At 41.6% G+C, this 17,462-nt stretch overlaps 1 protein-coding gene across 1 annotated transcript in view; it reads right to left on the reverse strand.

Moving 5' to 3' along the window:
• The window catches only part of PRTG (protogenin), an 83,759-nt gene that overhangs the window by 12,357 nt on the left and 53,940 nt on the right, over window positions 1-17,462 (reverse strand). Inside the window, exon 12 of the mRNA XM_067305796.1 lies at window positions 119-214. Coding sequence (XP_067161897.1) covers window positions 119-214 — 96 coding nt within the window. The remainder of the gene's footprint in view (window positions 1-118; window positions 215-17,462) is intronic.

The following is a 17,462-nucleotide window of genomic DNA, read 5'->3' on the forward strand; positions in this document are numbered from 1 at the left end:
TCTCTACTTTAAGTTGAAATAATTGATTATTTATAGGTTAAAAACACATAAAAAGAGCTGCTGGGATCCTGAAACAGCTCAGGTCATAGTAAATTCTCTATGCAGCTACAACACTTACAGACACATCCTGGGGTGCTGACTGTTTGGTCTGCCTGATAACCTTCTTCCATACTGTTATATGCCAGCAGCCTTACATGATACTTCCTTCTGGGATCTGCAAAGACAGAAAAGGACTCAAGTCAAAACATACGGCTTTTCAGACTTCCAAAGACAGTCAGATAACTTGATTCCACTGCAAGTTTGATTCAAAACTTGTCTGCTACAACGAGTGGACTGGTGAATGGGCTGTGTGACTGAAAATCTGTCTTTTTTCTAGCCCTGCGAGTTTCCTGAATCTTTCTTCACAGACTGCTCTGGAATTAGTCACATCTCCCAGTCTTGCTTCCAGTGGCCTGAATCAGAATTTTGTAACAGATCTCAGTGGGAACAGGATTAATGTCATGTTTCTATCCATAACAAATTCACATCTTCACAGCTACAGAGCTAGCTTTTTTAGTAGTATTATTCAGCCCATTGAAAGTGCTTTCTGTGAATCTGTAATGAAGGTCTGTGGAAACAAATAGCAGAAGATACGTTCCAGAGAAACCAACATTTATTTCTGAAGAAACAGGCTGGAATGAAGCAGGGTAAAGCTAAGGCGTCAAGACAGCACCCAGTGAAGAAACAGGAAATGTTTCAGTTCCAGCTTCCCAGAGACTGTCCTGTGAAACAACAGTGCTTGTCAATATTGCCTCTGACTTGCAGCTTCCACTTCCAGGCGTTTTCTTGAAAGCCGATTCTGGCATGCTTAGCGGGTCACCGTCCCCAGCTTCAGGGGTCTCCCTGTTCCCCCTTCTCTGGCCATGGTTTGGGTTCCCATATTGCAGTTTGCTGCTGCCCTCGGTTTTGTTAAAAGTCAGTGAAGGGTGCAGCTCTGTGGCCTTGATCTCAGGGAAAAATTAGTGCAGGGAGACGAGTTAGAAAGTGACCTCGAGCTTTCCACAAGCGAGGAGCTGGCAGAGGCAGCAGCAAGTGGCCAGGAGTACAGGCTACCAGGATGGCTGCGCTGCCAGAGGCGGCTTGTCTGCAGCCTGCGCCCCGGGATGCTGCTTGCAACAAATCCCTTCCACACAAAGCCAGTTTGCAAGGTGGTGGGGCTGCTATGAGCACGGATAACCTCCTCCGGGTTCCAGCTGAGCTTTATACCTCTGCTGAGGCAGATTTTAGGACACTGTTTCTTCCACTGTCATGGTCACTGAATCTATCTCCTTCCATTAAGATTTTAAGATGGTCTACATAGATATTATAAAATGGTGTTGATCTTGTTTATTTTTTTCCTTGCCCTAAAATATCATAATATTATGCCTTCTCAAAATAAGCTATCTTCTTTCACGTTTTATCTGGGATTTGACACGGCCTCTCTCATGGAATAAACACGAACACAATTCCCTGACATTTCTTAATGCCACCAGGACTCTTGTTTACATCAGAGCGTTAGCTCCCTCTGCAGCCTCCGCACCAGCAGTACCATCCTAAACAGATCGCCAATGCTTCCCTAAAGATGGCATAGTAATTTCCTAATGCACATTCTGTAATAGGTTTTCATGTTTATTTTGAAAAATCTGTGTGTGCTGTAGTTAACCACATAAGCTTTAATGAGAAATCAATGGTAGGTAAAGTTTACATTTAGATTTTATTTTTAAAAGACTATTTTATCAAATCTAAATATAAGTATCCCAAAGGGGCTCTTAAATTTGGATTTAAATATTTCTTTGATGTGTTTAACATTAATGATAGAATAGGCAAGAGAAGGCTATTCCCATTTTTCAAGTAGTTTTTATGCTACAAGTAAACAATATATATAGCAAATTGAAAATAAAAATAGTTTTTTTTTCTTACACTAGGATAAAATTATCACTTCATACGATTGTTTTGAAACTTTTTTCCATTTAACAATATCACCTTAACAGCTTATGAAGTCTGTTGCTTCCCATCAATCACAATCAGAGAAAATAGGGAGATGAACACGAATACATAGAAAAATCTTAAGGGCAAAATAAGAGAAAACATGAAATTTTAATATGGAAAATTTAAACAGTAAGATATTATCTCTAAATCTTTGCAATCTCTTAAAAATCTGTAGAAAACATAACAGACATGTGAAGGGAGGGGGGCTGAGTGGTGCTCTAAAAGCACTGAGCCTGGCCAGAAAGACAAGCAAACCTCACAAGTACCAAGTGATCTGAATACATCAAAATCAAACTATAGTAACTTCCTGAGATGAATTACAGAGTATGTCCCAGAGAAGTAGGAATGTATACTTTCACATGTTCCTACTTAACCTATGTTGGGAACACATATATTTAGCACACAACTCAAATCTTAGAAAACAAAGCCAAAGTTAAAAAGGGAGACCACCAGGATACCTTTCAAGATCTAGTTAGAAGTATGCTTTGGAGGTGGTTATAGTAATTGATTCTCCCATCCGCTCTTAGAGAAATTTTGAATTCTAGTACTATTTAGCAGACCTTGAAGAGATTCCACATAAACAAGCGGCATCCAACCGACCAAGTGTCACAGTCTATCTTTTTTTTCTTTGCAAGTTCCTGCAGAAGAGACCCCTGCTGCATTTCCGCAAGACACAGGATGACAGACACGACAATTTATCATCCTGCCGAGCACCTTCAAAAACTCCGTGCCCTTTGAACGTGGTCACCCAGAACTGATCATCTTCACTGTGAAATGAAGAATAGCTAAGGTCTAGTGCCCTGCTGAGCTCAATGAGAAGCCTGTGAGGTCTGTTTATTCTCACCGCCCTTTTTTTTTTTTTAAACCTGAATTCCTCATTAACACTTGATTGGGGAGGAGAGGAAGAATAATGGGACATGGTAGAATGCCGGAAAAATTTAACTCCCACCAAAAAAAATAAAATAAAATAGTAATTTTTCAAATGACTTCAAGGAAAACGCTCTTTTTGAATCATACTTTTCAAAATGTCTTTATTAATGCAACACATTTAGACAAAGCACAATACTGAATACCATTTATCTTACTCTTGTATAATGCAAAAAGTTTCAAAAAATGATCTTTATATAAAAGAACCTGTTTAGAAATATAAAGTTTCTCAACTAGTCGCTACCATTTAAAAAGCAAGGTTCTTTTCACTTTGTACTCAGGACATTATGGTTCATTCGGTAGCCAAACCAGTTTAATCTGAAAGTGAAGTCAAAACTTTTACCAAGCTGCCATGCATTACTGCATCAGACAAGCTGCTGTGGTTGAAAAACCATCTGTTGGTACATGTAACTGAACTAGTAACTGAAGAGCGCTACGTTACGTACTGGCCTAGAAAAACCTAAATATTATGGTAATCTAAAAAGGAAAAAAATAGAAGAATTAAAGAAAGACAGCGTACTGAGCAGCTAGAGATACTGATGTAAAACTTGCTTCACAGATTACACGTATAACATCAGTGAAGAACAATTCAAAATAGCTGCTGAGATGTTGTTACATGTTGGTAACAACTTTACCACATGCAAAATAAAATCACTACTGCCTCCAGTTACAGCAAATACTTGCACACCATTTGCTTTTCGAAGTGGAGGAAAAAACCTTTTGTCCAAAGTAGCCTCTGTTTATTAACGATTATTTGTTAGATTAGTTTACTGGCTTATGATGTGATTTATTCCCAAATGGCAATCCCAGCACAAACTTGGCACGTACACTTTCATCTAGCAGTTCCCCAGCTGGATCAAACATTCAAAGCCAGACATCTCCTCACAGAGAAAACAAACTTAAGGAGCGTCCTTATCTTAAACCAGCATAGGTATCCTGAAGAGTTTACACATAAATCATTGATAAAAGATTGGGGATGGCACGGCCACCTGGGGGGCTGACAGTCTCAAATTTAGTATATGCCATCCACGCGCGTTAGCCAGCAACAGGAGGCTTCCGAGGCTCAGAAAGCGGGAAGCGAGCGCGGAGCCACGGCTCAGGCTCGCGGCAGGCCCAGAACTCACTCGTCCTTCCACGGAAGAGCGCTGCTGCTCGGCAGCAGACGAGGCCCAGCGATTCGCTCAGCTATTCAACACACAATTCAGCTCAAGTAAAAAACTCGAATCGGGATTTCACCTCTGCATTTCTGTAATCTCTCTGAACAGCCTGACAACACCACGCGCCGTTTCAATTAATTCAACTGCAATTGCAATTGCTGGTGTTTGGGTAGTGGTTAAAGGTTTTTTTCCCAGACATGAGGTAAACAGGACTGATTTTGTAGGTTATTCACCAACAGGCTGAATTTTTTTTTAATTAATTTGTTTCTGTTGAATGTTTTTTATTAATGCTGCTGGCTAAATTATGATGTTGTAAAACTAAGTAAGTGTCACAGCACCTGCAGCTCTTTTACGGGCATTTTTATTGTTATTACTTAAATATAATTAGATCAGCTGGTGGAAAGGACACCAAAACTACCCTATTTGTACAACTCAAGAGGGCAGCCCTGATGCTGATGTAAGCATGCTAGTGCTAATTCACAAATTTTATTGTAAGAATGCCTCCGGCGTGCCCGGGGGCTGCCTTTCGAGAGGCCGTACAGAGCGGATGCGACACGCTGGCGCAGCTTTGCAGAGCGCAACGGCGGAGCCGCCTCATCCCTTCGATACCACCCAAACCTGGCAGTACCTAAAACAAATGAATACTAGTGCAGCTAGAAGCACCAGTTTCACCTCTGGTAGTAACACTCCTATAAACTAAGAACTGGAAAAAGCTAGATATGGCTTATGCTGATTAATTTAAAATGCTCAAAATAGATACCATCCCAAGCATGACTGTTTGACTGTTTTTTGTTTTTTTTATATATATATATGACCAGCGCCACTCCCCTCTGGCAGTTTTGGCAGGTCGGGCAGTGCTCTCTGGTGACGCCCTTCCGGAGTGCCGTATCCCGGCCTTCGCTCCGGTAAGAATCCGCAGGGAGCCATTAAGCGCTGCAAGGGCTTTCAGCAGCCAGGCACTCGGGGGGCCCTCTCCGTCCTCTGGAAACCTACAAGTAGATTCCACACCTACGACAGAAGTATGGCAAGGCTAAATACTGCAAGTATGATAGAAAATTTTAAGTTGAACTATCATTTAACACATGGATTGTAACTTGGAAAAAAACATTAAAGTAGCTGAAATTCGGTAAAAGTTCTGCTTTACTTCTGTATTTTATTATCTTACTACATCCCAGAGATGTAATCTTAGAGATTATGTTCAGTTTTTCAGCAAGCAGACAGGAAGCTCACAGCAGATACCACTGCTACTGTTGTAAAAACAGATGCCTCAGGAAAAATATTACAGCGCACTCAGATGTCCCAATCTTGTTTGTGGTAAGTCATCGCATTTCCCAGCATGGAGGGAGAACCACAACTGCTTATTGCTCGGATGCGAGAAACTGAGTAATTGCAACAATATCATGAAGAGCTGAGACCTGGTTTATTGGTCCTTCCATTGCTCTGCAGAGCGTTGAAACGTCCACGTCTGCCTGAACCAGCCCAGAGGTATTCAGTATTCTTTCCTGCTGTCACCAGTCTTGCTTCTACGGAAATCTCCCACTTTTTCAGTAGGGGCAGAAGTTGCTACTGCAAAGCAACAGTTATCCAGAAATACTATGTTCTGTTTTTCTCTTTTCCAAAACTTAATATTGAAAAATGTTCAATTATATACATTGATCAGTCAAAAATGGTTTAGATGTACCAAGTCCAGTGTTCAAAGCATACAAATGATTTAATAAATATATACAATAGTAGGCAAAAGCAATTACAAGTAAAGAAGTTGATATGTTATCATGCCAGAACTAGTTTTAGTGTATATTAGCATATTAATTCCATGGAATTTCATAGAGTTACTGTCTCTTAAACTTAGCTCTTTGGTTTCTAAAACACTGAGACAAATACTGAAAAGCATGTAACATAATCTGGCATTGCTCCACAACAGAATAAATGGTGCTGCTGTTGACCCTTACAGGCCTCTGAAATATATCCACTGAAATCCTAGCTTTAGCTGGGGTGTTTTGCTGTAACAACTGCCATTATTTGGAGGAAGAGAAAAAAGGTCCTCTCTTTTGAAGATATTTCCCTAGTGATAAAGGTGACATGGAGAGCGGAAGGAACATCTCTCCAACCAAGGCGGCTTATTTCCATCTGGCAGAGCTGTACCTCCCTACTGCCAGATGGTGTCCTCATGTACTTCCAGTGAACACAGCTGGAAGGAAGAGAGGCATCAAAGATGAAATGCCTGTATTAGCAGTTAAGCAATTAAAAGAAAAAAAAAAGTGCTTCTGGTCACTTTGGAGCTGGTGAAGTAATTTTTAATGCAACTGTTTCATTATTAAGTTTTCAAGATTGCACAAACTGAATTTTTAGGAAAAAAGTTACTAACAATAAAGTCAGTTCCACGTTTACAATGAAATGAAGAAATTCCATTCTCAAGACATTTTATTACATAACTGAAACCCTCTCAGCTTAAAGCAGCAGGCCACTAAGAACACAACCAATCAAAAATCCTAATCCACATATAAATCCATCGTCCCTTCTCAAAAGCATAAAGATGCATATTTCTTGATTACATTTTAACACTGTCTTTGAATGAATTTTTGCAAAAGACCAAATTGTTTGTTGCATTCAGATTTTGAAAATTTGTCTTCATACAATTCTTCTATTCCAAATAAATCTATGGCACTAAGGAGGGGTAAAAAACATGTGACAGCAGGTTCCATGATTCTGTTTCACAAAGCAGACACAGTCTGGGGCAACTGCTCACTCAGCTGAAGCTAATATTAAAAAGAGAATGAAGAGTCCTAAATCAAGAGTGTTACAGAGCTGTGTTTGCTGATGTAAACACTGCCAAAATTTTGGTTTTCTGGAAAATGCATCATAGAAAGCATCTGTTTACAGTCTATTTAGCCAAGGTTACAAGAGAGTGTAATATTGCAACCCCTAAAAACCCGTCATTGTTTCCTTCAGCTGCTGCATGTTTGTGAAGCTCCGAAGGCCTTGAAAGGAGTCAGAGCAGAGCCAACAGGTCAGGGCTAGATAAAATTAAGAAAGAATCTGAGGTCAGACCATGAAAGAACTTTTTTTTTTCCTTTTACCCCTCCAGAAGAGCAAGTCCACCTCCAGCAGCCTTTCATTCAGTCCTGATAAGAAAAGAGAGACAGCACTCCACAAGCTGGATTTCAGACTTTTTAAGTCCTCTTTGGAGAGAGAAAAAGATAAGGGAGCCCAAAGAAAATGGACGTTTTACTACCATTTACTGTTGACTCATTAAGTTTGGATACTGAGCATACTTTCATACCTGTTTTGAACACCCCCGTTCTCAGCATTTTAAAAGCAAAAGACTGACAGAAAGAAAAGTATCTGGGGCTTTGTTCTTGTTCCTAAGGGAATTAGAACTTAGAGAATTTCTTAACAACAACAAAGTAGCTTGATGCTCTAAGTCCAGTTTAGTGAATAGAAACAACTTCTTATGTGCCGTCCAATATGGTGGTTCTAATAGCTGGGGAAGGGGGTGAGAAAATCATTTCAATTTTATTCTCGCCTGCCTACAAAATGTTAAATAACACTTTTTTCTTTCAATTAAAATGATCAAAACAGTATTGTACTCAAAAGGCTGGAAAAATGGTTGCTCTAAGGACAAAACTTATGTGGCCAAATGTCCATTTTTAATTTAATCTTTTGTGCTGCGGACGTTTTGTGCCTGGCCCCGGCCCATTGTTGGGCAGTGGTCCGGCTGGCGAGCTCTTTGGGCTGGCTTCGCGGGGCGACGGCGCGGCCCCCCAGCCCGTCCCCTCCGCACAATAACCTCCAGATAATTATTCAAAGCAGAGGCCGGCAGCATGGGCCGCTCTGACATCGGGTCGCGGCCTTTGACATCGGATCTGGGCTAGCCAAAGTCTGCTCCAAGCAACAGAGGTCCAGGGGAATTATTAAGGGGGAAGGGTGGGAAAGGAAGAGCACTGAGAAATACTATCCTTAAAAATGTACTTTTGAAGCAAAGCAATGTAAATACAGCAGAAACTTATTAGGAAAATAAGCAAATACATTTCAAATATACTCGACAAAAGGGATGGAGAGAAGCACATCAAGCCAAACAATAACATAACAAAGTTGGAAAGCAAGAGGACAACACAAATCCAGGTCTGTGCCTCAAAAGGAGCTATTCCCTTGCAGAGCTGCAGCACTGAATTTTATTTCTATTTCCTAAAAAATGCCCCTATACATTGCTAAGGTACATATGAGTAAGCAAATAAACAGAATTTAGTGATCCATTCTAGTATGCTTTTTTTTTAAATCTTCTCTAGGCTCTGGATAAACAATTTCTAAGCATTATTAGTAGTTTCATACAATAATATTTAATGTGATTTCTTTTTTTTTAAAAAGGATTTGGAATTCCATTAGCTCACACAGTTTAAATACTGACTCTTCAATATCAGATTAAAATAGTTTCTGAGAGGATACAAATTACCAACACTTTACATCTCACGTGGTTTGTTTTTCAACTTAAAGGTAACTTTAAACAGTTAGAAGGAACAAAGACTGTCTGTGATACTCATGTTTTCCTTTGCAAACCAAATAACTGAAAGTAGGACCTAAGCAATTTGTTCTTTGTACAACATTGTAGAAGTTTATTTTGGTAGAAACTAGAACATATGACATATGTGAATTGATTCAGCTAAACGCTCTGGCTTTCCACGGCTTTGGATGGCTCTGGCTTATTTGTCTAGACCTGAAAGGCTCAGTATCCCGTCCGCAGGCTCGCGCCACCCCGAGCGGGCCCCAGGACAACCACCTCCTCACCCCTCGCAGGGGAGCGTCCCCTCTCCGCTGCCCACCAGCGGCACCAGCCGCTCCGCACCAGCGGGCGCCCGCACGGGTTCCCAGCACGCCGCACTTGGGGCTCTGGTGACTGTGCAAGAGGAGAGCGATTAAATGGCTCTGATCTTGTCTAAGGAGTTAAGCAAGTCTCAAGGATTTTAAACTCGCTTTTGCTCCATTTTCTTAGGAGCTGTGTAACATTCTGCTACGCTTGCAACGTTTCCAACTAGTCCCCACGTTTCTCTTGTGCTCTGGAGAACTGTTAAATCGCACGAGCAAAGAGCTCTCTTCCAATATTATTCTAACAACACACTCTAAAACTAGCAGACACCCTTATGTTAACTAGCTTGGCTCACAGTTTTCAAAGTGAGCCCTCAAAAGCTAACTTGAAAGCAATACCGGGGGCCTGGACAAACACCTAATTTTGATCTTTTGTGCTCGTCTTTTCTTCTGAGAGACCTTTTCTTTTGTTGCTGCCCAGTGGAAAGCGCATAGCTCATTGGTCCTGCTTTGAAAGCCGAGCGCGCTGCCCCTCAGCCCACCCCTTGGCGCACAATCGCTTTAATGGAATTACGCGGAGAGGCCATCTCCGCGAGAGGAGAGGGCGAGGGGGGAGCAGTGCCCCAGCGAGCCTTCATCGCCCCCAGTCACTGCCACGGATACGTCCCCCGCCAAGCCGTGCCCTGCTCCAAGCAGCAGGTACTCTGGCAGGCGGCAGCTCTGCGCACGAGCGGCCGCACAGCCAGCAAGTCCAGCGTGGCTGCAGCGTCCAGCTAACAAGGTGGGTGCTGGTTCAAGCACTCCTCAAACCAGAGCAACAGAAAGTTCCTTCCATGTAAGATGGAAGAGACCGAAAAGATCATCCCCCCAGTGAAGACCAACCTGCCTGGGTTACAGACAGGAAAGAAATTCAGATAATCTTTCTGACCTTCGTACAAAGAGGTATGCTTCCTAGGAACGCATTTAAACGCAACACAGTAAGCACTCTACAAAGTTTGGTTTAACATCTGTTTAGGTACCAAGCACTAACATACATGCACACCGACTGCCTGCCATCCAGCATCACCTTACAAATGACACATTTTTACACACTGACAAAGGCAATCTATTCATAGCACCCAAACTTTCCCCCGAAGCTATGAAATAAATTTTCTTTCAGAACTAACATTTTCTGCTGCTCTGTCATGGACTCCCCATGCCATTTTGACCCTTTTGTGCAACAAAATGAAAACACTATCTATCATTACTTGCGGCACAGTGACTTTCTAGGAGGTGCACAGTTTCATTGCAAAAACATCTGTGGTTTGGTGACTCATCTCAGGTCTCAAGCTTTGGGAGTTGTGCTGCTGCAAGCATGACCACAAGATGCAAAAGTTTCAGGTAGATCAACTGAAAATCAGCCTGGCTCTCTCCTCCTCGAGACAGCAGAGAGGAACTGTACTAAAACACTTCCAAACTGCCAGATGTAGAACAAGTCAGTCACGACAGGAAAACTAGCAGTTATTTAAGCACAAAATATGTGTAAGTAGAAACCACCACTATATTTTTATTAAGCCAACTATTAGTTACATAGTCCATATGCAGCTGCATATATAATTAGGGCCCAAACTTCAGTGGGGAGCTCTGTTTTTGCAGGTGTCACAGACCCATGTCCTCCTGCTCACACAGCACTCCCTTGTATCCGTCACACGCCAGTGTGCGGCGACGTACCCGCGAGATAGACACCTCACCCACACCCTGCGTACGGGGGCTCGCCAGCATGCACCACTGTGTCAGCACCAAGCACTTATACAGACATTTTGCAGACATAAATAAAGCTACTGCTTCAAGAAACTCAAAATTTGGCACTCATTTGCTGCATACAGTGTGGAGGGGGAGGTTAATCTAGAAGGCAGACAAGTTTTATAGTGAATTTGCTAGACCGATGCATTTGTCATAGACTAACAGTTGGCCTGACACACATTTACTGCCTTTAGTATGGCAGCTCTCATACTCCATTTGCTCAAGTTAAATCCAGGTGCATTAAAAATGGCTGAAAAGAAAAGGCTGGCATCAAGCTGCCTTTGTACGCTACTTGTAATGCACAATTCTCATTGAAACTTTGGCATATAATGCAAAACATTTTCCAGTTATCCAGGTTAATAAACCAAGAAGCAAGGAAGCCAGCTAATATCACTTGTTAAGTGCTCAACTCGCATGTCTCGGCTCAGCCAGTAATTTCACCTTAGCTGTGGCGGCATGAGGACACTGGCCTCGATTTCCACAACCGTGAAATCCATCCCAGCATCTCTCTCCACACCTGAGCATGGCTGTTACTTTCCCTTAATATCCTCTTAGCTGCCTCATTTTCTACAGACTCCTCTGACTGGTTGCATGTCTTTGACATTTAACAAGGGTATTCATTTTAATTACGTTTAGATTATGCTGAACAACCTCCCCAGTGGTTTGGCACAGCAGGGTTATTTTTAGCTTTTACATTTTCATACAGCAACATCCTGGACTTCTAAAACATGCCCTGAAGAAAATTTCCATTTGTAATCATCAGAAAAGTACCCAGGACTCTACAGTGTCCTTGGCTCTAATATGCACTAGTGTTATATTCAATGGCACACTGGCATGTGCTATTCACAGGAGTTTTGTGGTAGAATTTTCAGAAAAGTTCATTAAAAGAATATAATAAGTGACAACTTGTCACCAGGCAATGAAGTTGGATACACTACCTACTCTCCTTGCCTCCTGAACACGTTCAGTAAGCCTGCGTTTGGTACACACATCCGTCTGGAAGGCCAGGAGAGTTTGCTCCTTAGCTGTAAGATTTACACTAACTTTTCACCCCCACACTGACTCCCCGTAAAGCCACACTGCGAAGACACCCTGTTCGCATCTCTTGCCCAGCCTGAGCTCCCTTCCTCTGTGGTTGTTCACCAGCAAGTTGCTGAATCTCTGCAAGCGGCAGCAGCCAGGCAAGTTAATGTTGTTGTTGCTTTTAGTTAAATAGATGATGTTAATGGTTTATTTGAAGACTATTTAATTAGGACCAAATCTCTGGAACAGTCTTGAAAGCACCATAGACTGACCTCGCAGGTGGTATAAAAGGGGTCAGCTTGCTCACGCGCACTCTGAATTTGGTCCTAATATGCTCAGGAGCTCAAATCCTTTACTCAGCAGCGGGATTTCACTCCCTGAACTACGTTCCAGGCACCGATATCCTTCTACAAAATGTTGTTTATTGTCTATACAAAAAAGCATCAACACAGGAAGAGTAGCCTGAAAGACTGTAGCTACCTGAAACTTCTGAAAATCTTTTTGTTCTAGCTGACAACACAGTACTACTATTTCGTTAATCTCTGTGGTGTTTTGTAATGACAAATATGTATTTTCCCCCATTTGGAAATGGATTACAACATGTTTTAATGTAAATACTACTTACTGCAGGTAAATACCACTGTACTTTAAAGGATGCTCAAAGTATAGCACAGAAAAGCAGTAACATGGAAAAGTAAATTACAACTCTGCGGTATCTGGAATAGAATTTCACAGACTGTGTTCCTTTTCCAAGAATGTTTTTATGTGTTTAAAGTATTTTCCATAATTATATACACTGGAATTTGGCCTAGCTGAAATTTTTCCTTCAAAATGTTTTTCTTTAGTTTTTTTTAAACAAATCACTCTTTTAATGGGAAGCAATGTTGTTGTTGTCAAAATGTTTGATCACAGACCAACTGTAATTTAAATCTTTCACCATACCTGCTGTATTTTTTTAATTAGCTAATTTTGTGAAGAACAAGCGTTGAATACATGTCAAACACTGTATTAACAAGCTGAAAGTTAGAGACGATAGATTGGGAGGCCAATCATAATCAGAGTTATTTTGGTTATCTTTCCTAATGCATTCTAGATTTAAATCCCTGCTACATTAGTATCTTGATTGAAAAAGGGAGGGAAAAAAAATATCTTGATGCAATTCCTCTGCATATGAAGTTTATACAACACTTAGAAAATGGAAAGCAGCCTGACTGATTGATTACTTAAGTAAAATAAACATACAGCTACTCAACTCTTAGCTAGCTATCTGCCAGTGCACAATTAAAAGGGTTTCCCATCGTTAATTCAGTTTTGCGCACGCTGAACGGGGCCTGCGGTTCGAGGAGCGCTTCAAGGCAGCGCTGCGGCCGCCGGGCGAGGGGCCGCGAGCGCAGCCCTCCTGGCGCCACACGCACCGGCAGAGCGGCGAGCGATGGTGTTGGGCCGCGCGGCCCGCAGCGCGCGCTTGCCGCCTGCCTCCCTCTCGGCCGACCCGCTCCCCGCGTCTCCTCCCGCCCGGCTGCCTCCAGGGGAGCGCCAGCGTCCAGACGCGCTTCCAGCACGCGCTCGGGTGCAACGCTCTGTGTCCGACGCCTCGCCTGTGCAGGTCCCGCAGCTGGGCACCCGGAGAGCTGCGGCGTGCAGAACTGCTGCGCACAGCAGGCGGGAAACCCCAGCCCTTCACCGGCCATAACCTGGCGTCAAGAATGGATTTCCCTGTCCTAACCTCTAAAAACGCAGGTGCATTAACACTAAGTACCTTTGTTTTGTAACACTAACCAGTTTGAGGCAGGATACAATATTCTATGAGAATGGCAAAAATACTGTAGAGGTTGGCATAAACGCTGAAATCCCACATTTTATACAAAACTTATTAATAAACTTTTTTTTCCAGTTTGAAAAAAAAAACCTCAAAGGTTGGGAAGAGAGGTTTCATGGCAAGAATTTCTTCTTGCAAGAAAAGATTGATTTTCCCCACTTCCCACACACCCTCCCTTCATTTGCCAGAAAAGTGCAGCTCTGGGCAGCCTGAAGAAACACTGGCTTTTGCACAATTGCATCTTTTACAAAAAAAAAAAAAAAAAAAGGTTCAGGTAGCAACAATGATCTCATGACAAATACACTCTAAACAAGGTATTACTCAAGGCAAGAGAGCTACCAGGAAACATATTAGCTTAGCTTTAGAAGTGCATTTACTTATTGCTAATACAGAATTTGCAAAACGCCCCTGCTATTAACTTCCCCATATAACTTTATCACAAGTGATCACATGACCTAAAAGAGTAACAAAAACTCAGGCGAAATTAATCACTTCGGTTAACATTTTGATCACAACATCTGGATTTTTGTTAAACAAATGAAGAAAATAAAAAAAACACAGGGAAAAAAAATTAAGAAATGTAACTAGCCCTGTACAGCAAATGTTTTCTTCTGTCCACTCTGAAGTCTCTTTCATGTGCTAATGGTGGCATTTTTTTAAACTCTTCCCCTTTGACTTACTCAGACCTTTAAGGACCTCACACATCTAATGGTTCCTCACATTCACCAAGAACAATCAGGAGAGGTCTGGGGGTTGACATGCAGTATGATTAATGGACAATGTTGATTTAATTTCCTATAACAGGAGTTTTCTCTAAGCCTTCTCCAAGGAGCAGTTTCTTTGCAATCCAGGACTTAAGTATTTTACTAATGAAGTCCAATAAATAGCAAATTAAATAATGCTGCCTCCCAGAGACACAGACTCCTCTTTTAGGAAAAAAAAACAAAACAAAACACTGTATTTAAAGTTTTATTTAGAGCTAAAAAGGCTGTATAACATATATGTATGTAGGGTTTTTTTCCCCTGTAAGAAATATGAGCAATTATCTGGTCATTCCTGCCATTTCAACTGCTTGCTTTTTTTCTTTAAAAGGGGAGTAGAAGTTAAGTTAAAGGTATACCATAAGAAAACAAAATTTATTGGTCATTTTTACAAAATATCTATTAAAATACTCATTGTAATTCTTAGAAACATTTCCAAAAACAACTTTGAGGTTAATTAAAAAAAATTAAGAAAATTGTAATTTTTTTTAAATGACGATCAGTACGTCCTTTTCATGAAGCAAATTTAACTCTCAGCTCCAGCAAATGCACAGTGAAACACTATTTGCATACACCCAATACGTCCTAACTGTTACTCAATCAACATGACACAGTTTCCCAACCGCATTCCCATACGGGTTTAGCTTTAAACGGGCACTTCTGGCCCCACGAACGCAACGAGCATTTCCTGCAAGATTCTAATCGCTTTTCCACTGCTGAAAGTTTTACCTTTAAATACATTCAAGATGACACAGTTTGCTTTTCTAGAGGCTGGCAAATTATCTCGACAGAAGCAAATAGCCTCGAGTCCAGGCCTTAGAGCAGTTGCTACACAATTAGTCCCGTGTCCCTAAAGAAACAACTGGGTCCGACCTCAGCTACGGGGACAGTTGACAAAGAGGCAGAGAGTCTGCCCCAAAACAGGCAACAGCCCTTCGTGCTGCTGGAACAGCCCCACGGAAGATAACCGCTACCGTTCCCTCAGCAGAGCCTGTGTCTTTACATTTTATCTTTCCAGTTGTGACAAGGCACTGTCCCAGGAAATAACGAAGCTTCCTCCCCCGGACCGCTCCCACTTCCTCTTCGGAGAGCCAGGCTCCACTGGTCTGCACACTCAGTTTTGTTCTTTGGAGTACAGCACCTTCAGTCTTTGCTCTGTGCTTGGGTATCCTTCCTCGCCTTATCCTTCCCCTTCAAAGGGCAGCGAGCCCGGGAAGTTAAAACAAACTACCACGGAAGTCAAGGCATGTTTAAATGAGGGTGCTGGGACTATTTTTTCCCAGATCAGTGGATTCAAACTGGACAAGCTCAGACAGCATATTCAGGAAGGCTTTTTATAAAATAAAAAAATAGGCAATTCTTCCAATACACAATCTGCCTGTCCCTGAAAGGTCTTTACCATCTGTCCAAGGGAGCAGGCATGCAACTTTCAGACCCAAGATTAGTGCTGCACATGTAAACAGTTTAATAACTTTCCGTCAGGTTTAAAGCCATTTCACAACTCTGCATTTAATCCAAAGAAACCTAAAGCTTACTCTTATTGTAATAGTTTGTCACATTTTGTCACGTGTCACACTTTAATCAATATCAAAACAGATATGTTGCTCATGCAGACGTTACAGATTTCAGTATTTCAAAGCCTATTAAAGTTGATTACTGGCTAAATCAGTAAATTATAGAGAAGTGTGATGGTGTAATTTAAAATTGACAAATACATTAAACTTCAACTGAGCTTTCCATTACAAATGAACTACGTGAAAATGACATTTACTTTCAAAAACAAAAACATGGGCAGATGTGTTTGTAATGCCATTTAAAAACATTAAAAATTGATAAATCTGAAACTTCTTGAACAGAAGCAAACAAATAGCGTCAGAAAGAATATGTGATGTCCAAAGTAAACAACTTTTTTTCTCTAACAACAAAAGTTAAGATGAATATGTGTAATTTGGAGACAAATCCCTGACAGTGCTCAGTATAATAGATAACATAATTACAGAACTACACAGGAAGGAAGGCACTAGGCTTTTACAGATGTGGCACTTGAACTGCATAGTAAGTATGCAGCATTAGCAGCTGATAGTTAACTGCCCTCTCCTGAGCAAATCTGCTCAAAACAAGCTGATATTTATCTAGGATTCCCACTCAGGTGCGTATAAGAGAGCTTAAATAAAGCTGAGGCAGAGACAGTGGTTAGAATGGATGCCATGCCAACATGCTCCAACACAGGCACACAGAGCTGAACACCAGCTTCAGTTTTGCTCAGTAAGAATTCAATTTACAACCTGAATGAATCAATTTTTCATCTGGAGAGAGCAGTTTAATGTTTTTCTTCCATAAGGGAGGCACAAAAAACCCAGTTTTTGCGTTTGCACTGTGCAGCCTGCTGGTTCCCCCCTCACTTGCCCTGGTGCCCGCCGAGCTGTGGGTGTGCCAAGAGCCGCACACCCAAACACGCCGTGCAAGGCAGAGGTCAGATTCCTTCCCTGCCTCCACCACCCAGCCTAAGTTTTGCCTAAGTAAATCTGAATCTAAAAGGAGATACCTTCTACAAAAAAAATCACCATTGCTGAAATACATTTGAAAGAAAACATAATGCACCAGTTTGCAAATTCCAACCACAAAACTCAAACAGAAAATCTGATCTCTTTTTACACTTACAACCTATAGAATGTAATATATCTCCTTATATAAAAGGGGTAAAAGCTTATTAAAGCAGCATTTGCTCTGATATTTTGCAGGTAAAAAAAAAAAAACCACAATAACAAAAAACAAAACAAAACAAAACAAAGTGTAATAAACCTCCCCCTCCCCTTGTCAGTCCCCTTTAATCTCTAGGGTCTTTTTTTTCTTTTAAACCCTGGGGGAAAAAAACTGAAAAAAAAGAAGTGATATGCAGCTACGCCATGTCTGCCGTTGGAGACAGGCTCACTGGAAGTGGTGACAGGTTGCCTTTCACGATTATGCAGCAAGGAATGTGCCTCTCGTGTGCGCAGCGCAAGTGTACTGTCGTATCGGGGCTGGCCCGAGAGTTCGGGCTTGTTAAACATACATATACATACACTGCCCCGTCTGCAAAAGAGTAAGAAGCCACAGTTAGCTGAGGGAAAAGGCTGCTTTTCAACATGCCCGATCTACTTCTAGGGCTTTTGGTTTTATTGCTATGCCATACGATCAATTCCTCCG

This window comes from Apteryx mantelli, chromosome 15 (assembly GCF_036417845.1).
Source record: "Apteryx mantelli isolate bAptMan1 chromosome 15, bAptMan1.hap1, whole genome shotgun sequence".
Taxonomy (NCBI): Eukaryota; Metazoa; Chordata; class Aves; order Apterygiformes; family Apterygidae; genus Apteryx; species Apteryx mantelli.